This window comes from Poecilia formosa, unplaced genomic scaffold (genome assembly GCF_000485575.1).
Source record: "Poecilia formosa unplaced genomic scaffold, Poecilia_formosa-5.1.2 Scaffold82, whole genome shotgun sequence".
Taxonomy (NCBI): domain Eukaryota; kingdom Metazoa; phylum Chordata; class Actinopteri; order Cyprinodontiformes; family Poeciliidae; genus Poecilia; species Poecilia formosa.
Genome location: NW_006800021.1, coordinates 2258026 through 2283808, shown reverse-complemented (window position 1 = coordinate 2283808; position 25783 = coordinate 2258026). Strand labels below are relative to the sequence as shown.

The 25783-nt window shown below is 40.9% G+C and overlaps 2 protein-coding genes across 4 annotated transcripts; one reads left to right on the top strand and one right to left on the bottom strand.

The window, feature by feature from the left end:
• Positions 1–958: 958 nt before the first annotated feature.
• On the bottom strand, positions 959–25783 carry LOC103141405 (calcineurin-binding protein cabin-1-like). Of its 3 annotated transcripts, none has more exons than XM_016673824.1 (27): positions 25765–25783; positions 15563–15618; positions 15385–15477; positions 15183–15296; positions 14916–15050; positions 14612–14792; positions 13426–13555; positions 13186–13335; positions 12713–13017; positions 11385–11562; positions 11174–11301; positions 10865–11082; positions 10136–10208; positions 8846–9033; positions 8617–8754; positions 8278–8466; positions 7124–7366; positions 6839–6992; positions 6644–6759; positions 5918–6079; positions 3675–3881; positions 3457–3602; positions 3027–3288; positions 2151–2321; positions 1931–2020; positions 1613–1773; positions 959–1519 (listed from the first exon to the last, which is right to left on the bottom strand). In XM_016673824.1, exons 2-27 carry the CDS (start codon positions 15563–15565, stop codon positions 1069–1071), a joined length of 4386 nt encoding a protein of 1461 aa, XP_016529310.1. In that variant the 5' UTR covers positions 15566–15618; positions 25765–25783; the 3' UTR covers positions 959–1068. The 3 variants fall into 3 exon arrangements, with proteins under 3 accessions (XP_016529310.1, XP_016529311.1, XP_007557109.2); XM_016673825.1 differs by lacking the exon at positions 25765–25783 and adding an exon at positions 16792–17001; XM_007557047.2 differs by lacking the exon at positions 25765–25783 and adding an exon at positions 16805–17001 and having other exon boundaries at positions 960–1519.
• neflb (neurofilament light chain b) lies at positions 17925–20895 on the top strand. The gene is made up of 4 exons (XM_007557036.2): positions 17925–19482; positions 19585–19709; positions 19795–20213; positions 20285–20895. Exons 1-4 carry the CDS (start codon positions 18355–18357, stop codon positions 20488–20490), a joined length of 1878 nt encoding a protein of 625 aa, XP_007557098.1. The 5' UTR covers positions 17925–18354; the 3' UTR covers positions 20491–20895.

The window sequence follows — 25783 nt, the reverse complement described above, 5'->3', positions numbered from 1 at the left end:
GGTAAGGATCCAAATTTTCAAACATGTAAACATAAGGCTTTTTAGCAATACAGACACAACCAATTGTTACTGTATGATTCTGAGCATCGTTTCAAATGTGGAAATTGTAATAGGTTTGGATTAATAATAATAAAAAAAAACACTTATAAAATGTCTGGTATCTCTTACATGCATTGCTTCTGTTCCTTAAAAACCATACTACTATTAATTATAAGTGATAGTAAAAAGGCTCATAAAGAAAATATTTATAAAGATATTCTCATATTTCTTTTACATTATAGTTCATAAAAACAGGAAAAATTGGGATTTACAGTCACAATCAAACAATTAGAGTATAAGTTCCAATGAGGTTAATTTTTCAGATGAAAAATACCTTTTGAAAGTTGACAGCCTTTAAGCATACTTTTTATAAAGGTTGCTTTTTTGTATTAAATATGTTTTTTAATGGTCTGATGTAATATTCTCATATTAAATGTCATATTTTTATTAACTGTAAACAGAAAATCATCATAACACAAATGAGGCTTTCAAACATCCATCTGTGTGTAATTATTCTGTTTCACTTACTGATAAAGTTCCTGAAATAAATGAACTTTTCAATAATATAATTTATTGAATGGTTCTGTAGTCAATTTCTACAAAGTTTTTGCAACAATGAACACAAAACTAAATAAAAGAGATTATTTAAGAATCTCTCTTTTTTTTTCTAAAGAGGGCTGATTAAAATTGTGTTCAAAGTCAGCTACATATTCAGCCTGATAAATAGTGTAATATTTAGGCAAATGAGTTAAACATGATCTATAAGCAGGGTCACAGCAAGTCTGCAGCTTGTTCTTGTGTGTTGGCAAACAACAGCAGCCGATGGATGCCGAAACAACACCAAACATGTGCAAATGTGACACAAAAAGCTGAAGATGCTTTGAGAGAAACACATTTAAATTCTCAGTGAGAGGCAAGCTGATTGTGTAGAGAATAAGAAGCAACAAGAGACTGATGTTACGTCCCCACATGCTCACAAATATGCAAACACATAAGCCCAAATGCTCTCAGCACATACCAACCAAGATGTCAGTTTTTTTTTTGTTCCCATGCAAAGCATATTAGCCAAATAATCAGTAGCCATATTGCCCATTTCACCACATCCCAATCACCCAGTGCATGGGGACCATAGTGACTGAAAACAAAGCCATTGAGAATGGTGATTAGCAATCTGAGCGCTGCTCCCCAGTGGGAGCCTTTCTCTGTCCCAGTGCGGAAACGGCAAAAGAGCCCAACCCCAGAAGCACTGTCTAGGACTGGGACTGTACCATCAGCCTGCTGCTCCTCATGCCGTTGCTGCTGCCACTGCTGCCTTCGGAGTGTTTTGCGTTTGGCGTAATCGTGGTCAAATGGCGTGGCCACGTAAGGAGGGGATGTCACACCTGGGGTGACGGCAGAGGGGAGGGAGGAGCTGAGCACGTTCCCCATGCAAACAGAGGAACAGTTAAATTCTTCTTCCATCATCGTAGGAGGTTTCTCTCTGAAGATAAATGGGAGAAAAAAACAAAACAAACAAAAAAGTCACACACAGTTAGATCAGCTGTTGTTTTTATGGATAAATAGCGAAGCTTACTTTTCATTGGACCTCGGCAAGCTTGGCATGCTCTTTTCTTCCCCCTTTGCAAATGGCCCGGTCGCTGCTTCAACCAGTAAGTTAAATAAAAACTCGTGATCCAGCTCTGACTCGGTAGCTTGTAGCAATTTAAGTATGGATGCACTCAAGCGGAAATGCAACTAGAAAAAAAGAAAGAAAACAGAAATTTAATGTTGTAAAGATGCAGCTAATAGCTCCAAACACAAATTCTTTCAGAAACTGTTACTGAATATAATAAAAATGCACAGAAGGAGCGTCTCTGGACACATTCTGAGCAACAAGCCGAACTTCGCTTACTTCCAGGGCCTCCATAGCCAGGTCAGGAGGATTGTGGTAATGAATTTTCCTCGGGTACCGAGCAGCTTCTTCATGTAGATACTGAGCCGCCTGTAAACCCAGAAAAAAAAAAGACAAAACATAGAATACAGATTTGATTCCCAGTTGCTCACAAAGCTGATGCTTAAAACGTTTATTTCTACAGTTTTGTCAGCGCTAGAAGAGTGATGAGCAGGTTTACCTTCTTGTAAAGCTGCAGGAATTCATCGGGGGGCTTCCTGCGCTTCTCGGCTATCTTCCCCAGCATGTAGTGGATGAGCCACTCCTCTTCATCGCTGTCGCCCTCACAGCGGGAGGCCCCCTGGAAACACTGAAAAGCAGTCTCCAGCATGGAGTCTTTTCTTTCCTCCATCTGAAATAAAAACAAACGTATAAACAAACACTTAGGGTTTTCTCTCAAGGCGGCATATCAATAAGATCTACTGTGGGGGGAAAAAAATACAAAAGTAGCACAATGCAACTGAAGACACCAAACATCGGACAACGAAGCAAACTCTCATGGGAAAAATGATCAGTTCCTCCAGGATGTTGCCTTTTTGTAATTTTTGCAGGCTAAAATTACTATTTTTGTGACAATATTTTTCAAAAAGTTGTGATAAGAGTTGAGAATTTTTTTTAAATTTTATTTGTTATAACATGGTCTTACAAAAAAGTTAAAATTACTGCCAGTAAAAATCAGCATTTTAAGAAATTTCATATTTAAAATGAAAATAACACTGAACTGTTTACGCAGTGGAAGCAAATCCTACAAAACTTAAAATATTTTTTTTCCAACAAAAAAGATATATTAGGGTTTGCTTTTATCTTGCAATTTCAGTTTTCAAGAGATGTTATAAAACAAGAAGTGAAATTAGGAGGTTAATAGTTTTGGTCAAAATTCAGCCGAGTTGCAGTGATTGGCAAAGAAAAGAAGGAAATGCAGAAAACTTTAAGCTGGTTGATCAAATTTGCAGAAAAGTTGCAAAAATTTCAACAACCAAAAAAATTGCGAATGATGAGCGAATCGAAACATGGCAACATCCTCGAGGGACTGCGCTATAAACCATCTAGGCCTCACCTGTTTAACGACGTCTGGAGGGAGCTCATTTCGCCACTGTTTGAGCTGCCGAGAAGCGAAAGAGTGCAGCGCGTAGGAGATGGTGCCGTACTCGATCCACAGGGACAGGTTGGAGCTGTCTATCTCCAGGGCCCGCTTGAAGCAGTTCAGCACCGCCTGGGAGTGCTTCCATATGGGAACGTCGCTTTTCAGCTCGTTTGAATTGAGCTTCTCTTGGATCCGGCTGGCTCGGGCTAAAGCCATGCCGGCCCAGGAATCAAATCTGCAAGGTTTTAACAACAAAACAACGGTTTTGTTGTTAAAGCCACTTCTAAAAACTATTTCTCTGAAAGTGTTACATGTAACTGAGAAGATTATTATGAGACTGAGCAGCAGAGAAAGATATTTTGAAGATGGAGCCAATTACTGAAGATGTGAAGAAATGCTGTACCTGTTTGGACAAACGCAAATGTCATGCATATAAAACTTGATCGCTTTGGACTGCTCTTTGTTCTTGAAGTGATAGTCAGCCAACAGGTAGTAGATCTCATTGATGATTGGGGGAGCAGGAGGGCTGCCTGCTGGAAGGGATGGGACCTGAAAGAGCAAATGAAGACTTAAATGACTTGTAACTTCCCCTTACGTTTGGTGCAACCCAGCCAAACTGACCTTTTCTGTCATGTCCTCGATGTAGGCTGCCACTTCGTCCATGGTGAAGGTGGGGGTCTCGCTTGGGGGAGCTATGCTTGCAAATCTCCTCAACAGATTGGCCAGCTCTGCAGAAACCGTGCTGGTCTTATAGCTGTCGAACTCGGGCAGCGACTTTGGTTTGAAATACTGGAACATGAAGAGAGTGTCGCTCCACTGAAGCTCAACCTGTGAAAAAAAAACAAAAACAAACACAAAACTGGCTCCAGGGTCAAGAGATTAGCAACAGATCAGTGGGCAAATCTTCTCTGCAACTGTGGTATGTACATAGTTAGACTCGTAGGGCTTGCAAACTAAATGCACCAACTCCCACTTGTGGCTGGAAGCAAGAATTGCAAAACTCACCATTTAAAAACAAAGTGAATACCTGGGTCCTTCCAGTTTGATTCTGTCATAAATTCATACTTTTACACATCTGTTTTCTGTCTGTTCATTTTATACTGTTTATTAGATATGCAATTATTTTTAAAAGTACACAATATACTGTAGATCTGGAGTCTTCTATCTGATGGTCGGGATTTAACTACAAAAATTAGTTAGATAAAAAGGTGGACAAAGGCATGCAACACATAAATAGGTGAATGGACAGAGATAAAAACATATGGACAGATGTTAGCAACGGAACAGGGAATAAAGTTTAGCAATATCTATATTATTTCATGAAGCAGTGCTCTGATTGCAGTTTTCTGACCAATCTCTAAAAAGTCTGACCTGCCAATCCGATTTTGGATGATTTCTTTTGTCCGAAAAGTTGCTAAACATAGCAGCAAAATTGCTGAGTTGAAGTTGGTGCCTATTGTTGACTGAGCATGTGCAGACATAAACCTGGTGGGCAGGTCTGTCATTCAGCCCTCTCCCATGACGGCGCAAAAGGGGTAAGTGGATGATTTTTAGACATTTGTAAAGGTAGATAAGATCACATGTAAACGTCTGCCAATCGCAGATCTCCCAAAATCAAAGCGGCAGTATGTAATTTTTTTATAAAACATATAATTTTTTATATATCTGTTAAAAATGTCACCATGTCTTCACAGTGAAATATGACACAGATAATCTGTAAAAACTATAGTGCTCTATCTTCTCCCTGTTTTCCTACTGCCATCTGCAGAAATGCATCGCTCCTGGCCAGAAACAGCCAATCAGAGCCAGGAGGAGGGTCTTAGCGCTGTAAATCACACTTGTGATCGGACAAACTGTTTTCCCAATGATACATAATTTCCCTGCCATTAACACATTAAGCAGCGCATACATGAGTTGACTGACAGCAGTGAGACCCTCCTCCAGGCTGTGATTGGTTGTTTTTGACCGAGAGGTGCATTTTTGCAGATGGATGTAATATCACCGGGAGAAGGCAGAGCAACTTAATTTTATTATGTTGATATCATGACAGTTTTAACAAATATATAAAGAACATTTTCTTGTTGTTTTTTTATAAAAGGTACCTACTGCAGCTTTAAGAAAATTGGGGCCCATTTATTGGTGGACCCCTCATTCCATGCTATGTTTTGTTTCCTCTTGCTATTCCAAACCTTGAATTTAATTCAACAGATTTTTTGCAGCTGTGATAAACTTAGGGGCTATACACAAATACAAAAGCCTGTTGGTGTCATCATTTCTTTAGTTCTTATAGGAGTTATAGATTAAAAATAAGATAAATTCATTGCAAATAAACTACTAAGCACAATGAAGCCCAAACTGCCTGCTCAACAAGTGACAAAAAAACAACAACAGAATTTTGCAGATATTTTGTCAGGTCTCATTTAGCAGAGAAAAACAGTCCTCTAACAATGCCGCTTCAAGGCCTCAATTTACTTCACTGACACCTGTTTTGTGTGGCTCAGCAGCAAACAATGTTAATGGATATATCTGACCGTTTCAGCATCGAGAGGTTCATTGAGGGCGCTCGTTTGCGTCATCGGCAGTCTGTTCCTTTTCATGGCCTGCGCTTACATAAGTTTGGCAATACAACTGAGAAATAGCAATTAGTCAAAAGCCTTGAGCCACCTCTTCACTATTGCACCGCCTCTTCATCACCATTTGCCCATTATCTTCCAAACGGCTCAGCCACATTTGTTGCTGCTGCTGCTGCCTTTTAGTTTGTGGAACTGTGATGCGCAAACTTAAACATAAATATTGAAATGAGACACAAGTTTATTTCTGATTCTGCAAAGACAATTATAATAGGTAGAAATTACAGGCCTGACCTGTGGAGATGAGTGGTCCTCAAGGTAGCGCGCCTTGCTCTTCTTACTGGGATATGCGTATAAGCAGAAAAAGCATTGCTCCAAGGCCATTTCCAGCTCTTCCTTATAGGGATGGGAGTCATTGTTGCTGGAAGCAGCAAATTCTTTCTCCAGTACCCTAATCTGCAACAAATAAGTTGCAAAATAAAACCCAACAACCATTAAAACTGTTTAGAACATTCTTAAATTAAACTTTTGAGAAAGTATTTCAACCTCTTGAACTCCTCCCGATTTTGTCGCAAACCACAAACTTCCTTGAATCTTAATGGGATTCCATGTGACGGACTAACATAAACATGAAACAGCTCACAATATGAAGTGGGAGGAACAAACATCGTTTTTAAAATGTTCACAAATAAATGTCCCAGTTTTTAGATTTTTATTTTTTCACCTCTAAGTTAAATCCTGAAATTCAATGCACAGTTAGGCTATAAAACAAAATCCAATTAATCTGCGTAAAGACTGAAAAACTGAAGCTCCAATCTGGATGAGCTTGAACTACTTTGCAAACAAGAAAGAACTAAAAAAAAAAAACAAAAAAAAAAACAAGGTTTCTCCAAGTTTCAAATGCAATTAAAGAACTTTTAAAACACAAGCTAATTTGTCATTGTAGATTGATAACACAGTATCAATACTTTCTCAATTCTCTGCGAATGCTTCCCAACTAAGGGTCTTGTAGAGTCTTACAAAGAACTTCAGGAGGGCTCCGTCTGAGCTGCAGCATAAGGACCGACGACCCAGATACTCGTGAGCTGTACTCAAAAGCATCAGAGACGAGGGAAGCAGAGGAGTTTCTGGTTCATCTGAAAATCAGACGTCGCAGCGTTAATAATACAAGAAAAAAAACAAAGACAGTGAGTGAAATCAATGACTTTAACACACCTTCGTCGTCATCTAAAGATATATGCTGCCGAAGCATACAGTCAAAAGCAGCCTCCTCGTGTTTGATAATCCGATACAAGATAATCCAAGGCAGAACCGAGAAGAAATAAGGCTCCTTTGGATCATCTGAAGTACTCATGCTAAGATCAATCAGCTGGAGAAAGACAAAGAAAAAAGAAAAAAAAAAGAAAAGAAAAACATGCAACAGATCAGAATAAAGCAATAAAAACGTAACTATTGAGGTTACGCGATTTTAATGCATTATTAATTTCACGTTGTTCGAACCTGAATCAGATTGTTTGCCAGTCGGGCCATGCTAGAGAAGTGAGGGATTTTGCTCAGAAGCTCCGGTTCTTTTGTGAAGCAGATCTCGACGCCATCCAGCAGCTTCCTGATGGTGCTGACCCACTCCTCCTTGCTCGGAGCAGAACCGCCCGGAGCAGAGTTGAGCTGCTGCAGGGCTTCGTTCAAAGCCAGCTCGCTGCACTCCAAGCACTGCCGGTAGTCCTGCAGCTTCAGCAGGGAGTTCTGGTGGAGGAGCGGCAAAAAGTCAAAGAGTTTACCAAAACTGAAGCACAGTAAGATACGAAAGATCGGCTTTTCCAATACCTCAAAAGTTAATCTAGACAGATGTGTTGGATTTTGCTTTCCCAACTATGTCAATTGTAAGGACAGCAAAGTAACAGCTACAGGCTGGGTTCAGGTGCATTTTTTTCTGTTTATCCATATTTCTAGAGATTATATATTTCTAGAGCTAATCTTAAAGATTTAACTAAAAATAGTCAAAGTTAAATGTAAAACTTCACAGTTAATTTATGGTGGTCTTTCTTATAACTTTGAAGGATTCAATATGGAGCCAGCTAAAATCATAGGGATGATAGAAGGGAAGGGAGGATAAATTGACTGCAGGATGGATAGATTGATGAATAAACTGCATTAAATGGATGGATGGACAGACTGACTGATACAGACAAAGGGGGAAAAGGATATAGTAGGAATGAACTGAGTGCAGTTTTCTGGCCTATCACAATCTTTAAAAAGCCTGAACTGCTGAGTTTTTTTGTATGAAAAGGAGGTAAAAATAACAACAGTTACCAAGTTGGCAACAGAGCAGTGACTGTTGTGTGTAGACATGTGGGCAGGTCTGTCAGTCAGCCCTCTATCACAACAGACAGAAGGGAGACTGGCTGACATTCAGAGGATGTACTGTAGATAAGATAAGTGGAAAAGATTGGTTTCTCATTCAAGTATCGATCAACCTCCAAAAAATTAAGGAAAGTAGGACCAATTTATCTGTGCACTCCTAAAATGAAGTCTACAATAGATATATTTCTCCATACATCTGAGATCCACTAATAAATAATCTGCTGCCATGTTGTTATGTGGTAACTAAACCCACAGTTCCTGTGATGAGTGAAGAGCTTTGTAGCACTTCCAACCTGCAGTAGCATCAGCTGGGCGGGACGCTCTGGCGCCGAGCTGACAAACTCCAGAGATTTGCTCCTGTTCTCATAATTAAGAGTTGGCTGCAGCAGGCGCACAACAGACTCAAAGTCTGCCGACTCAAAGAGACGCTGGATCTCCTCTAAAGACTGACACCGCTCCAGCGACTTCAGCCTCTTGTCAATCTGTACATGGGATCAGGAAAAAAAATAAATATCATTCAGAGCAGAAAGTCCTCACATGAACTTTGCAACATTGTATCTACTGAATCCATTAAGACTTTGAGTAATGAAATATTGACAATTTGAAACCATTTGTTTTCAACGTTTACCAACCTCCTCCACGGATATGGCTGCATCTACACGTAGGTTTGGCAGGTTGATTGTGTAATGTTTCCCATCAGCGGTTTTTGGTTTGCTCTGCAACAGCCCTATGCAAACATCATAGCTCTCGAGGGCCAAATCCATATCTCCCTGTCAAGAAGACGAAAAGAAATTCAGCATTGCACATCAGTTCTGGCTAGACTGTGTGAAAAAGACAAAAACAGGAACCTTGGATTTTTACCTGCAGGGCCAAGAATCGTGCTTTCAGCCAGTAGACCCGCACCATGACGTCCAACCAGCTGCTCCCAAACAGATCTCTTTGGGACGAGCCGAGGGCCAGGATTAACAAGTCACCCTGGAAGTGTTGCCCGGGAAACTCGGAGTCAGCTGTCTCGCTGCTGGGACCGCCGCAATTTCTTCTTGGGATAACTGGCCAAGACAGAACAACGTGACTGAAAACCAACCATAACGAACAGGTAGTGTGGGGGGCTAAAGGTTCACCTGTTTCAGTATGTTTTAAAGGAACAGTTCAGAAGGTTTTTGTTACACTTTGATCATGAGAAACAAATTTTACTCCTCTGCTTTAAAATAGTCTGAGCCTATGATGTTTTAGAAATTTAAAGAGGGTGGCTAGCGAAGAACTGACTGGCGATTTCGCTTGATTGTTTTCAATTAAAGGATAATCAGGTAAATCCAAGGCCTGGAAAAATTATATCACAATAAAACCACTTGAAAATATGAAGGTTGTTGCTTATGAATTTCTAAATAAGACTGTGATGATATTACAGAATAAAACATGTTCCCATCACTTTGGAGTTGTTTCAATATGCAGACAATCCAGTGGACAGAAGTCCCTAAATGCACCATAAATGTTTGGCTGTCAGAAAATCCAACCAACATGTTTGTTGCTGTGCAGCACTTAAAGCTGGTTGAATGCTGCTAGACGGCAGGATTTAAACCTTAGCTAAGCCTTCCTCCACCACCAGCATCACTTACATTTGGGGTTGAAGTTCCTTCTGGTGAATAATTAAGTTATTTGTTGAATAACGCTGACAAACCTTTGGTTTAGGCCTCATTTCCTTCCATATTCACACCGTTTTGTTTTGTTGTTGCGTTTTACAAGTTGCACCACAAACCGTAACTCTGTGCACTTAAAATAGCTGTGCACTTCAACAGTTTGTGTTCAGCCTTAAAACAACGCTTTATTCATTTGGTACACATGGAGGTCAATCTGAAAGGTCTCTTCTGAAAAGTTCTGATACATGTGTTTATTGTTACACCCCTAATACCAAATATACGAAAACATATTTTGATTCAGCAACAATCCAAAAGAACATCAATTACAGGGTTTCTGCACACTTCAGTAAGCTACATTTGAGACTTTAGGAACATTATCATTTTAATTTCAGATCCGCTCCTCAGCAAGTTAAACTTAATTTGTCAACTTGTTTTGGTTTTTTTTAAATCAAGTTTTATCAATAAATAAAACAAAAAACAACCTGACACCAAGTGAGTGAAATCACTAACTTACCAATCTTCCCTTTGTTGTGCAACCATTGCTCCAGCTGCAACTCCATACAGGCCAAGCTCATTGTCAGCATTTCCTGTACAGAACAAAAAATAATATCTAAAGTATTGAAAGAACAAAGGTGTGAAAGAGTAACCAGACCACTGAATTATCATCCAAACTGCTCCATAGAAAATGGTTTCCTTTAGCTCTGAGCAGCTATTGCTCTTTCTCTGACACTGAAAATAGCTATTCTGAGTTGTCTTCCCACTGTAACAACATCCACACTGAAGAGTATCATCAGCACAACCTGATATTGCCTACGTACGATGCATTCATTGACTGCTAAAAGAAAAAACATTTTAAGTTTGAGTCAGTAGATCTGGAAATTATTGAATTTGGGACACCAGTTCACTTCCCAGCAGAGCTCCTGACTTAAATAACATGTACTAGATGTACTTGACTCATTTAACAAATATATAAAAGTCAGTTCAAAATCTCCATTTCAGATTCTTTACTGAGGGTTGTTTTGACAGAAGTAATCAGAATTGTAATTTTGCTGTACATATTCCTTATATGACATTCCTAATATCGCTAATTTTGCTAAACATTAACCACCTTGTTGCAAGACTGCATGGAAAAGCTCTCAGTAACTGATACCTGAAGTTTGAGCCATCTTGATAGTTTTGGCCGAGATAGGAATTTAACAAGTCTTTGTTTGTTTTGGTTGATTTGTTTACTTATTTCGTTTACCTGGATGTGTTGGTTGCTGCAGTCCCTGAGAAGAGGGTTGGGGAGGCCCATGCTGTGTTTCCTCCAGGTCTGGTAAACCTCCAGCACCACAGCGGTCAGCCCCCGCGGCCACTCCTCCATGAACTTCTGACCAACCGCCTTCAGGTAGCGCATCATCAGATCCAGGATGCCGCCGTTGCTCAAATTATTGAGCAAGAAGTTGTGAACATCTTGTTGCTCTGACAAAGAGAAACGAAAAGCTGTTTCACTTATCATCGTGTTTCGATGCAGAGCCAGCCTCCACTTTAAAGATGTACATGGACAACGTACCGGACTCCATGAGTTCAACGGAGTCGGCTGGTAAGCAGTGAACAGGCTGAACGTCGTCCTTCCCGTCACACTGCGTCTCAAGATTCCCCAGGCTCTCGTCGTCGTTGTCGGGATCAAACTTCTTTAGCCTGAAACAGACAAGAAAATAATGTAACAAAATAATTTTTTTTTTTTTTTTATATTTAGGGTTTGACGTTTTAGCTCAGCCTACCTGGAAGGTAAGTATTTAAAAAGCAGCTCTTGGAAATCAATCTTCTCCTCCTTCTTGCATTTTGTGTTTCGAACACGTGCCGAGCGACGCTTGGCCGTCTCGCCGCTGTCCTCCACCACACGTTTTCTCTTTGGAGCTTTCTTCACTTTATCTGCCAGGGAAATGTCCATACCTGCAGCTGTACACAGAACAGAATATTATAAAACAGCAGCACACACTGACTTGCTAAAGTCTTCATAGTACTTCAACATTCCCAGATTTTGGCAAATTACAAACAATTTTGAAAGCATTTCGTTGGGATTTTGTGTGATCAACCAACACAAAGTAGCACAAATTAGTGAAGTAAATAAAAAGGATGCACGAGTGTCAAATAATTTTTACAAGGAAACATCTGAATGAGAAGTGTGACCGGCATTTGTATTTAGGTATATTCTAAATTAGGGTTGAAACAATTAATCGGCTTAATCGTGATTAATCAATAATTGAAATAATTGTCAAGTAAATTGGTCATCGAATAATCGCTAAAAAAAATAAATAAATAAAAGCGTATACAGGCTAAAAAACACGGTTATTTGCTGAAACAACACCACTGTCAGAGCTGTGAAAAAAACCAAAACTGTACAAAATAAATATATATTTTGAATTTAAGACAAAAACACCCAAAAAACTTCAAGTTTTAGCTTTATTTAGTTAAAATTCACGAAAGGAATAGTAAATTTAAATGATTGTTATTTTTAAAAAAAAGGAATAACATTGTTATTTGCATCTTTTAATTTATATCTAATATTGAATAAAAAAAACCTTAAGAGATCTAATTAAAAATTTGTAGGATGTGCCAACTTTTTAATCTGACTAATTGATTGATCCATCAAATGTCAGAATAATTGACAGAATAATCAATTGCTAAAATAATTATTAGTTGCAACCCTATTCATAAATGTATGTTCTGACCTGGAGATATTCTCAAAAATCCTGAATGGGGAAAAAAATGTCCCAAATGTGCAAAGTTGGCACCGACATGCCCCCTGCAGACATGCTGCTGTAATTGCAGCAAAACGTGCATCAACAGCGTACTAATCCAACAGCACTGTATACTTCTCAGAAATTCATTTTAAATCATACATAATTTTCCTTCCACTTGTAATGAACTACCTTGTGTTGGCCTACCTACAAACTCCAACAAAGACGCAGCAGTTTGTAATTGTAGCAAGACAAAATATGAATACAAAAGGATCAAGAAGTGTGAAAATGAAGAATTACAGAATGTTGGTGTAAATCAGCATTGTTTTTTTTCCCCAAAAGAGATTATGTAAACCAGCAATGCTAACCAGCAGGGGGAGCTGTAGTTGTGATCTCCACAGTCGTCTGACCGAGGGCGATTTGAGGCTGAGAACCCGGCTGGGGTAGGACGGCGGGCTCACTGAAGGTGACCGGCGGCAGGGACGAGCTGGGGCTGCTGAGCACCGTGGCCAAGCCCATGCTCACAGGACTACTCGGCTGGGGAAGGTTCGGGGGAAAGTTGGGGTCGCGGTACGCCGACAGGTCGATTCTGCAACCCAAACTTGGTCGTGGAGGTTCACAGGTCGTCTGATGTTTGTACATCGCGAGAAAGCTTTCGCCGACCTGCTTCCATCTGAGGTTAAACAGAAGAGACTTCAAATTTAAACATAAAAAAAAAAAATACTCATTGGAGAAACAAATATGTCTGTTCATGGTTTAATCTAAGGAGATTGCTAGTTTAAATTCTTAATTCTACTGGGACTACTTTTTCTAATTCGAGAATTTCAAAACAGGAACTAACGAGAGGCAGTGCAGTGGCTGAACCAGGACAAGGTCTGGTTTCGGTTCACGGTGAGAGAGGGTCTGTCTGCGCCTCCTTATCTCCAGAGCCTCTTCAACGATGGATCTGCGCTCTTCCTCTTCCACTTCCACATAGTGAATGGACATATGGCTGCAATAATTCAACAGCAAAATGCATGAAAACTTTCGGTGCTGTGCGGATTTAGACTAACGGTATGTAGCATGTATAAAAGATTTTTACCATTTTGTAAACATCTGCATCGTATCCCTCCTCAAGCAGGGCTGCTCCTTAAAGATTTTCTCCTTCAGCACAAGGCCTTTAGTGTAGCAATGGTCCTTCTCCAGGGCTTTGGCAATGAAGTATAAACAATCTGCAAAAATGCAAATTTCTTGGCATATTTAATATTTCACACTACGAAGGGAAAAATGCCTCGCTTTGTTCCCTTTAGGCAGATCACATAAATTTATTAAAAACAGTATCTGGAGTCCTCGACAAAACTAAGAACATGATTTGTACCTCCAATAGCGAAGAAACAGACTCCTTTCCTACTTGCATGGCGAGCCAAACTGGATTAAAGATAATCAAATCTGGGCTATTCTCTCCGAATTAAAGTGTTTTTAACCCTTCACACTGACATTCAGCGTAAAAGAGAGAACATGTGTTCAGGTCACCAGCTGAGATTGTCAGAGACATAACAGAGTAGATGGAGCAAAGCCGTTAAATTTTATAATGTTCAAAAAGCAGAACATTTATGAGGCTGGAAAACAACAATTTCCCAGCCTCATAAATCAGCGTTGAGATTTATAAAGAGTTAGAACAAAAACAAAGAGCAAATGCCTAACGTTAGCCTAGCACTAAAGCAAAGCACTCAGCTTTAAAAGATCAGCAGCAGGAGCGGCTCAAGAGACAGACAGGCGTCTTTAGACACAAAGTAGAAATCTGTGTTGGTTTCAGTAGATGAACATAACAGTAGGTTTTAACAGGTTACCCAAAATTTGAGACAGAATTTCATTTTACAGGCCTTTTTAGACCCATTAATATCAAGTTAATGGATCTAAACTGTAGTTGTGTTTCCAATGACCATACGTATATTTGAGCAAATTGGAATTATGAAAACAAATTTGCTTAATGGAAACAACTTTGAAAAAACTTCACATATTTTGACAAAAGGTTTTTGTGCTAGGATGAGGTGGTTTTCGGTTGTATTGAAATTAGTGTGGTTCGCAAAACTGCAATGGAAATACTCTTTTCATATCTCACGAGTTGAGTTATTAACAACCACTACTGGCGGAAAAGACGAAGACAGGAAGCGGTTGGAGGACAATAGGACTTGTGGCTTGGTATCAAATGCCTAACCTTAAAAGTCGGTGTCAGGGATCAAACATCCACTTTGGGAATTGAGCTCGTGATGATGTGCATTACTTACAGGTATAGTCACTGAGGGTGTACAGAATAGTGATGAGGTTGTCCAAGCACGGCCAGTGGTCCGGGTTGCAGTGCAGGCCCTCCTCAAACGCGTGACGCGCCAGAGGTATGCGCACAAGTCGCACAGCCACCTGACCGATTTTATACCACATGTTCACATCGGTTGAATCCAACATGACAGCCTGAAGAAAAAAACAAAGTAGTAATATATATTTATCAGTACTATTCACATCAATTAAACATTTAAGCAAAGCAGGGACATGAACAAAAATATTCAGAATTAACCATAAGAATGGAGTGTTTACCTCCAAATAAAACTCCATTGCTTTCTCCAAGTCATCCCGGGATGCAGCCATACTGGCAAGGTTTTTAAAGGTGGAATATTTCAGCATCAGTCCAGGATGCTTGAGACCCACTCTTTGATCCTCTGAGGGCATGGCCTGAAATATTAAACAGTGTATAACATTTAACGACGAGGGCAAAGCACAGAAACGGCAACTCAGCAGTGTTAAACCACCAGCTTAGAAGCATCAGGTTACAACCATATATGGCAACTTAAATGATGAGTTTACCTCTTTGAGGAGCGGTGTTTTAAGCAGCTCATGGTAGGCCTTGGCGGACTCCTCAAACTTGTCATGTTTCTGGAGATCCAAAGCTTTGTGATACAAAGCAAAAGCTTCGGCTTCCTGCGGAGGTCAATTAAAGGTCAGAAGAGGTCATTCATTTCTACCCAAAGATCGGCGTAGATGCTGCTCGGCGTCATTCAGTCTGTACCTGAGCCTCTTTCGTCCGACTCTTGCTGCTCCTCAGCGGGTCCTGACACTCATCGGCGGCTGTCGAAGCAGCATTTAGAGCCGCAATTCGAATCTGTAAAAGGTCAACGGCAACAAACTCAGTAACAGCAACAAATCACATGACATGGTGAGCGAGGCAAAACGGAATGGCAGCTTACCATTTTAAAATCTTTAAAGCAGCCCCTCTGCTGTTGAGGCTAATGTTCGACCGGTTCTGAAGGTTTGAGAAAAGGATACAATCGGAGTCAGAAATTTACATACACTCATCAAGGCTGAAATGACCATAAAACAAAAAAATACACCTTTAAATTTAAAATCAATCTTCTCTAATCCACTCAATATAATGGTTATACATGCTGGCTGATACACATACATGCACCTCAACTAATATTTGGTTTAATTGTTGCAAAGAAACCACACACTTTCAATTTTCTATCATTTTTCTAAGTGGATATTTAAAGTTTCTTCTTACCCAGTGTCTTAGGGGTCATTTAAATTGTTTGGTTTCCCCTGCTGTTAGTCATGTAATTCCTAAACTTTCAGTAGCATTGAAGTTGGGGCTTAGGAGAATTCTAATGTGAAATTTTCAAAACCGGTTCTCAAGTTTGTTTGGAAAGTTTCCACCATCTTACCTGTCAAATGAATATTAACTCGTTTATTCTGCCATAAAAACAGACAAAAAAAAAAAAAGACTCTTAGAAATCCCAAGGTTTTCAGATTCAGTAACACTGTGCCAACTCTCAAGCATGGTAGTGAGAGCATAATGCTATGGTTTGGAGTGCTGTAAGAACGTATTTGAATGTTAAATTGGGAGCTGTTTCCAAGTTCTGCAACTTCTGGACACCCGCTAGTTGTTGTAACAGCACAATGATCCCAGTCAGGTCGGTTTTATTGTTTAAAAAAATAAATATTATGTCTGTTTTTTTCTGACATTAACCGGGTACTGTAGTTATAGATAAATTCATTAATTGTAGTAGACCTAGTAAATTTGTAACATTAAATAAAACAGCCATAATCCAATGCAAGCTCACTAGTGAGTTATTCATTCTATTTACTTGATAATAATAGCCCCAGAAGACACACCAAACAGAATTAAAATAAAAGGACAAACCGTATCAGCTAAGCTAACTTTACCGAATTGTCCCTTCAACTAGCCTGGTTAGCATAATGACAGCATGGGACTTATTTCAGTATTTGAATAACAGAACTACAACCCCGAACACAATGGTTGCTGTTTAGTTTGGACTACAACTATAATTCACATAATATAGAGCAACGGTTTACATTATGTTAAATTATATTCATATAGTGCTTTGCTAATTGTGCAAAAGCAAATTCAGGGAGCTAACATTAGCTTGTGTCTCAGAGCAAATCGTCGTTTCCTAACCTCTGTAACTTACCGTCCATCGTCGAGGTGCCTGTTTTAGTTTCCTGACACATCAGCGGGGCATTAAACACTTGCGGAAGTGGTTATATTTCAGTGATAAATAAAAAGATCTACTTTATTCATCATTCTTTGTTGCTGGAAGTCATGGACCCCGGGACGTTTGCAGCAGAAGACGTTTGCTACCCGCCAATTAGTAAAATCCTCGGTCATTGGTCAAAACTCTGTGAGTGTACAGATGTAACCAATGAAATGCTTCGATACAAGTAGAATTTCATAAACAACAGAGAAATGTGGAAAGTGGGTACGCACTATTCGTCATCCGGGAAAGCAAATCGTTACGCCGGATTGGTTTGCCCATATTTTCAGCAGGTGTTCTTTAAAGTTAAAACCGGAGAATCATCTTGACCATGTCACTCATATTACGCGTTGTGGTTTTTGATATGGGCAAGATGTCTCTGACCATCTCTTTTCAGAAAAATGCTTTGTCTCCGTTTAAAATGAGAACTCCTCCCACTCCACTTTGTCAGCAGTTCTCCCCAGGTCCTCCCTCGGCCGAGTGTTAAAAAGCGTACCCAGCCAATTCATGACCATAGAACAGTGAATGTATTTGTAGAAAAAAAAAAGTTTTGTGATAAAGTGGGGTGAAGAAATAAATCATTAGCTTATTTAAAAAATTATCAGTACCTCCGCTTTATCACATTCGATGTATTTTGACAATGTTTGACATGTATTACCAATTATACGAAGTGTCTATGAGAACTGAACTGTACGTCCTGGCTGTTAGAGAATTTACAACAATGTATTGTATCTGGGGTGAATAAGGTGTTGTTTTCTGACCATTGCAATATATACATTTAGGACAGACACTGTATGATTTTTTTATGATGATTTTTTTTTATTCCGTACGAAATGTATAATATAAAAACTGCAAGTAACGTACAAATATGAATTTGTATCATTCGTTTTTAAACTTATATGTTTTTAAACTTAAATGTCTCAGTAATGTTCGAGCTGCATACTAAACACATGGCCGCTAGAGGGCAATCGTGTTCATGAAGTACTTCAATTAACTTTATTTCTTTTTTCTTTTTTTTCTTCCCTTTTTCTGTCTTTTTTCTTTCCTTGCTTCTGTCCTTTTTTCTGTCCTGTCCTCCTTCCTGCATTCCTTCCTTTTTTCCTTTCTTTTACAGGACCACCCAATTGTTTGATCCCTAAGCTTTCCTGTCACGTGAAATATAAAATAATGATGCAAAACTCAAAAAATGCTACATAGACTGATATCAATAGTCTGATATCTTCCTAAGGTTTTATGCGGTAAAACTGTAGCTTCCTCTGCAGTTTTCAGGAGTAACAGTAGACTGTTAATGTCCTCGGTGACCCTGTGTGTTGCAGCCCATTTTGCTCCATCGTTACTTATCCCCGCCTCATCTACCCACACACACACTCCTCCCCATCTCTGCTGGCTGGCAAGGACCATAATCAATTCTTTCCGTCAGCATTGTGGAAGGAGAAAAAAAAAAAGCTTACGTCACAGTCATTACGGGCTCTATAAAAGCCAGAGTAATGCAGATTCACTGTGCAGACAACACAGCTACACACCCTGGCACGAAGCGGCAGATCACCGAAATCATGACTTCAACTGGCTTTGACCCTTATCTACCTTCCACTTACAAGCGGAGAGTAGTTGTGCGCAATGCAGGATATGGAGCTGGAGGAGGAATTGGATCCAGGTCTGCTTACTCCACGCATTCAGCCCCAATGCCGTCTTATGTATCTTCACGCAGAAGTTATACAACATCCACCAGAGCTCCTTCGAGCTACTCCCACATCCTTCCTGCTGCAGCTGCCACCGAGCTCCGCCTTGAGCAAGCGGTCCAAGTTAGCTCCGAGTTCAAACACCTGAGGACACAGGAGAAGGCTGAGCTCCAGGACCTCAATGATCGCTTTGCGAGCTTTATTGAGAGAGTCCATGAGCTGGAGCAGCAGAACAAGCTGCTGGAGACGGAGCTGCTGCTGCTAAGGCAGAGGCAGGCAGAGCCCTCCAATCTTCGGGCCCTGTATGAACACGAGATCCGCCAGCTCCGTGCCACTGTGGAAGAGGCCCGCCACGAGAAGCAAGCGGCCCAGGACCACAGGGATGAGATGGAGGACGTGCTGAAGAACCTCCAGAAGCGCTACGAGAACGAAGTCCTTGGCAGAGAGGAGGCAGAAGGACGGCTCATGGATGCCAGGAAGGGAGCGGATGAAGCTGCATTGGGCCAGGCCGAGCTTGAGAAAAGGGTCGGCACCCTTCTGGACGAGCTGGCCTTCCTGAAGCGCCTCTGTGAGAGTGAGATCGCAGAGCTGCAGGCCCAAATTCAGTACAGCGTTGAGGTGGCCGTGGAGATGGAGGTCTCCAAACCGGACCTCTCCGCCGCTCTCCGTGACATTCGGGGCCAGTACGAGACGATGGCACAACGCAACCTGCAAGCAGCAGAGGATTGGTTCTGCAACAAGATGAGCGTGATGACGGTAGGCTCCACGCGCAGCACCGAGAGCGCACGCAGCGCCAAGGACGAGGCCGGAGAGTACCGCCGACTGCTCAAAGACAGAACCCTGGAGATTGACGCCTGCCGGGAGATGATCCAGGCTCTGGAAAACCAGCTGCAGGAGGTGGAGGAGAAACAGAGCTGCGAGATCTCTGCAATGCAGGTAAGCAAACACAACTTTGCAAAGTAGGGGAGAAGAGCAATGGGTAAACTCATTTTAGCTGTCAGATCAACTTGAACTTTACCGTGCTTTCTCCTTCCGCAGGACACAATAGGTCAACTGGAGGAGGAACTGAGGGCAAACAAGAATGACATGGCTCGCTACCTAAAAGACTATCAAGACCTCTTGAACGTAAAGATGGCACTGGATATTGAGATTGCGGCATATAGGTAAGTGCTCAAGTCACACTCACTGCAGAGTTTTATGCACTGCATTGTAACCGTGAGACCTTCGCTTGCTGTCTCGTCTCACTAGGAAGCTTCTTGAAGGGGAGGAGAATCGCTTGAACATGCCAAAACAGGGATCCTTCAGCATTTATTCTCAGGCCATGGGCCCTGCTCCAGCCTACGGAAGAGCGCAGGTCTCCACCCAGTCTCTGTTGAGCTCTGCGGCTCCGTACCTGCTCAGCTCCCGCTTGTACTCTCCGTCGCTTTTCACTGAAGACGTGATAACCGCAAGCCAAGCCCAGCAGGCGGAGTCCAGCCCTCCTCAAGAGGAAGAGGAGGAAGAGGAGGAGGGAGAGCAGGTGGAAGAGGAGGAGAAGGAGGGAGAAGAGGAAGAAGTAGCAGAGGAGAAAGAGGACGAAGAAAAGGCTGAGGAGGAAGAGGGAGAAGAGGGGGAGGAAGCAGTAGAGAAAGAAGAAGAAGAGGGAGAAGAGGAAGGAAAAGGAGAAGGTTAGTGTTGCCATTTTACCTTTCTGACAATGAACAGAACATTTCCATTGTGCTCAAATGTTTCCTTACAGATGAAGAGGATCATGAGGAGGAGGAGAGTAAAGACGAAAAAGAGGAGGAAGAAGGGGGAGAAGAAAGCCAACCCCAAGAGGAAGATGACAGTGAGAAAAAAGAAGGCGATGAAGAGGGTGCAAAGGAGGAGGAAGAAGGTGAAAAAGAAGCAGAAGAAGAGGTGGAAACCAAAGAGAAATCCGCAAAAACAACTGATAAAGTTTAGACTGACGAATCAGTTTTCTGGTGCTCAATACGCAGAGAAGCCTCATCGGAAAAAAAAAAAGAAAAAAGAAAAGAAAAACAAAATACACAAACCTCTTGAACTTGGAATATTCGGTCACTGAGGCCTCTGTATGTTTTACTTGAAACACTAACAGCATGTATGCACATGTTTACATGGCAACAACAAAGGGAAATAATAAAGACAGGAGATGTCAGGAATAGACTCTGCTGTGTGTGGATCTATTCGCAGGTGCTTTAACTGTCACCAAAAATGTGCTTATCCAACTGTCTCTGGGTGCAACGCGCGGTTTAAAAATGCCTTACCTCAACTCCCCACCGAGTGCTTTGAGTCTCAAAATGTGCTGCATTGAACCCCAATAAAGCCTTGAAGCCTTGTCAACCTGAAGCTGCCTCCACGCCTCTCATTTTCCACTTACACAAACAGGCGGGTGCAGTAAGGAGTCAATTCAAATCATCTCCGCCACACAGAAAATGCATATTCACAAAATTAGACTCAATACCCAAGCTGTGTGACTCACAAACAAGAAAAAAGGATTTTGCATGCATCATTTTTTTTTCTTTGCCTGGAGCTGCCTGTTTATTCAGAGCTTAAAACAACACACCTAATTTTCAACTGAATGTTAATGGAGGTTAATGGAGGGGAAAAAAAGGAACGTAAATGATGGGCAGAAGTCCATAGCTGGTATCCGCATTGATATACTGGCCCACGGCTGAAAGGGGTGTGTGTGTGTGGGGGGTGGGGGTTGGAGCAGACCAGCATAATCAGCAAGTCAATTGATGCAGTAAAAAAAAATAAAATAAAAATAAATAAAAAATACAGGTTGATCAAACACCAATTTCCAGATTTAAATATGAAACAAACCAAAGCAACAGATTTCTGATAACTTGCACAATCAACATTTTATCATGTTTCAATCTGCAGCTGCACTCCTTCCGTCTTCGTCTGAAATCAGCAGATGGTTTCTGTGCTGACATATGTCTTTGTGATCAGCGAGCTGACGCCAGTGTTTTTTTCCGCTGCTTCACCCACCGCTCCACCCACCCTCTCCCCTTCCCCCCAACCTGCAACACACCAGCCCCTCATCCACATCACTGTCCATAAATCAGGCCACTGAAACCTTTATGACTCAGCTTCTGCTGCACTGGAGAATCCAGCCAAGTGTCGATTTAAGCAGAGTGGCAAGAAGAGTGGGGGAGCTTTGGGGGGGAAGAGAGGAATGCCATTATTTCATTAGGAAGAGAGAGAGAGAGAGGTGGAGGAGGATGAAGAGAGACATATCTCCCTCTACTAAAACCTTGACAGAGGACAGACTGTTTATTCTTTGGCAGCGAGGTGGTGGAGATGAGGGCATCTCTAAGGCATTTGCAGAGATTTTCACATCCCACTTGTCAAACATAAAGATCACTTGATATTTCCCAAGTAAACCCAGGATGTAAATTCACATTTGGACTATTTTACTTCCTCTTCTCTCTGATTTAGATAAATACACATATCCCGAGCATGGGTTTGAGCTTCTGACTGATGTGTCGGAAGTTGTCCTGGATACCACTTTATCTCTCTAACATAACCACATCCAGAGTCTTCTAAAAGCACTTAAGCACAAAACGTATAATGAAATCTTCGATGTATGTTGTCTGGACAGACCAAAACAAAGTAGAACATAGCTGAGAATTGGAAGGACAAGGCTATCTGGTGCCAGATAGCCTTGTCTTAAAACATTGTGTCAGCAAGTACTAGGAGCTGTCTCTAGACAGTACAACCAGGCCAGTGCTTCTCTTTCTTTACAATTATCGACAAGGAGAACCAAAGCTTTGTGATGAGGTCATCTACTGTATTTATAGCTGGTATCACTCAACCATACACTCAAGCTTTTTCTCTGCCAGTGAAAATACATTCCATGTTTCCAAAACCAGATTGTGACATGTACACACCTTACCCAGTCTGACGTTTTCAGAAGTGATGGATGGATGCAGAGGGAGATGGATAAATGGGGAAGTATTGGGACCAATGCTGTGAAGCAAAAATGGGAAGTGATCAGTTGACCAATTTGTCTGCATGCGGATCCTCATCTCTGGTAGTAAGACATGAACGAAAGGAGCTTCCTTCAGAGGTTCCTATCCTATCCTTTAGAGATAGGATGCAAAGCTCCACTATCTGACGGTTGCTCTGAGTAGAACCGGTCCTCTTTTCCATCCAAAAAAAGACAGTCAAGGTGTTTTGGGCATCCAATCGGGATGTCTCCTGGTCTTCTCTAAGAAGACAAAACCCTGGCTCACACAAAACTCACTGGTGAACCCCTTCTTGCAAAGGAATGTATAGAGGCTCCTAAGGACAAGTGAAGAGTGTCAACCATAAGAGGTACGTCAGGCAAAGCAAACTCAAGCAAGTGGAACACAATGGATGAATGAATGGATGGATCCTTTTCTTTCCTCTACAATTATGCACTTCATTGAGTCGAAGACACTGAACCTCGTGGCTGTTCAGGGAGAATGAATACTTTTACAAGGCACTGATTGTGACCATAAAGATTGGTTTGTGTTTGATCCATTTGAAACACCCTGGATACCAACTCATCACTTTTTAACACAAATAACTCAACATTAAACATTGCATTTGTAAATAAAACAAGCCACAGTCTACCAGCATCTGTCGTCTTCCCTTGCTACAGACTCCATCCCGCCCAAATAAGCACTCAAATTAATTGTTAGACGTCATAAAAGATGCTTTCCTTTGAGTTCTCATTTCAGCACTACAAGAGACAGCAATACTGCAAATGCTTCCTCACTGGATTACAAAAAAGCTGCAGCGATAGTGATAATGCCTCTTACAACAGACACCGTAAACCCTTCTCCCACTTGCCTCGCCTCCGTTAGTGTTAATGTGTCTTAGTGCATCTGAGGGCACAGTGGGGGACAGATCCCCTGTAAATGCAGCATATCAAAGCACTGCTGTATTATTTTTATCACACTTCATCTTTCCACATCGAGTCTCCATCCGCGTTTCATCTTCCACATTTGGGCTATGAACTGACTGCTACACAAATCCTATGACTCTTTGCTTCCTCCGGGGGCACACTATGTCAGAGAGAGGGGAGACTTGGAATAGTTTAGAGGAGCAGAAGGAGGCGTCAACAACAACAACTCTAGTTTCTGGTGGAAAGGAGAGATGAAATGATTGTACAGCTTGCTAACACAAAAAATAGAAGAACTATTCTGAATGTTGTGAAAGTTTTGATTTTTCTTCTTCTTCTTTGTAAAGCACTTTGTACAGCATGAGTTGGTGTGGGAAAAGATGCTCTGGTAAAATTAGAACTTTTTTGGGCTACATGGAAAACACGACTTGTGGAGGAAAGCTAAAACAGCACTTCACTATAAACCACGGTGGTGGCAGCATCATGCTGTGAGAAGGCGTTTCATCAGCAGGAACTGAGAAGCTGCACAGGATTGATAGATGTTTAAAGCTAAATACAGGAAAAATCCTGACAGAAAACTTGTTCATAATTGCAAAAGGCCAGAGTGAGGTTCACCTTCCAGGAGGACAATCAAAATAAACACACAGTCAGAGCAACAATGGAATGGTTTAAAAATAATAATACAAAAAAACATTCATTAATTACAATATTCCAGTTTAAATCCAGACCTAACTTGAAAATTTACAGATGCTTTCTATCCTCTGATTGAGCTTGGGTTACGAATCCTTAACATTAGTGTAAAACAGATTTAATGTCCTGTTTTCCCTGGTAGAGCAGCTGGGCTCAATAAAGTACTTTTGAATTTGAACTTAATTTGTTATTTTGCAAAGAGTGGGTAAAAAAAAAATCTTGTTCCCTAGAAGTGCAAAGCTGTTGGAAACATTCATGTAGCTGTGATTGTAGTGAAATGTAGTTAAAGTCTTCATACAAATGCATGCAACACTTTAAAAATAACATAAAAAATGGTTAAGATTATCAATAATTTTTCTTTCACTTTACAATTTCGCATTTCTTTTTTTTTTTCTTGTTACAAGAAAACACACTGAAGTGCTTGCATCAACATAGGCAACCAGCAAAACTGATTGTCGAAACTTCAGCAAAATATGACATGAACAGAGCTCTTAAGTGGATATGTTACGAAAAATTCAAATTAGTGGCTCTTTTTCCCCTCCCCCTCTAAGATTGATGATATTTCTCCTCATGAAAAAAGCCCATTTTTCATCAGGATAATGGCTTTTAAATTCCTGGTGGCCACACACAGCCTTCGTGGGCCGTCATACTGCGGTCTGTCGTTTCAGATCTCACACAGCCACGCTGAGGCTACCCACAGAAAAAAGGAAATCTAGATAAGAGCTGGGGCTCCCTCTGCTGATCTAAGGCAATCACCTAATTAAAAAGCGTCCCAGGGAGAGACTTTCCGATTTCCTGGAGGACACCGCACAAGAGCCGTTTCATGCAAAGGCATCTCACTTCAGTTTTAAAACTAGACATTTCTTTCTTGATGTACATAAGGATTACAGCTTCAAATGTCAGATGGTTTCATGTGCTCACCGCACTGAGAAGTATGGCCTCGGGGTACAATCTTGTCTTGTGAAGCAATCTGGAAATAAGACGTGAATAAAGCTGTGCAAAAGGTCTTTTTTTTTTTCTCTCTGTACAGAATCAAATTCTGAGATTGCCTGCATTTAACTGTGTGCTTCCAGCAGTCAGGTTAGCTTTACTTTAAAGTAAAAAAAAAGACAAAAAAAAAAGAAAAAAAAAAAAAAGAAAGTGGCTGTGCAAAAATTACACAATTTTCCTGGAAGACATAAAGTTATAGTAATTTAAATCACAAATCTGACCTTATGCAGTTGCAGTCTTTGAGAAAGTATTCACACTTCTTTAACTTGGCCACAAAGTTAATCTTCGCTGTTCATGGTTACCAGCATAACTTTGTGCGTGATAAAATAATAATACACACATCTGATATGTTTTTGTAAAGAAAAATCTTAAATGTGTGTGTTTGTAGAGCCACTTTTCACTGCAATGACACCAGTAAATCTTTTGGGGCATGTCATAGCAGCTCTGCTGTTTTAGGGAGTGAATTTTCTTTCACTCGATGAGAATGGAGGGAGAGCGCCTGCAAACTTACATGTTTAAAATATCGCCTATAATTCATGGCTATGATCTAAACTATTCCACTGTAGCTCTGACTGAATGTCGAAGGTTATTGGAGAATTGTTGTAGAGCCTACACAGGGCTGCGCGCTGGATTGTGGGTGAATGTGTTTGTATTTGCCCGACCTGTTGGTGAAGCCTCCAG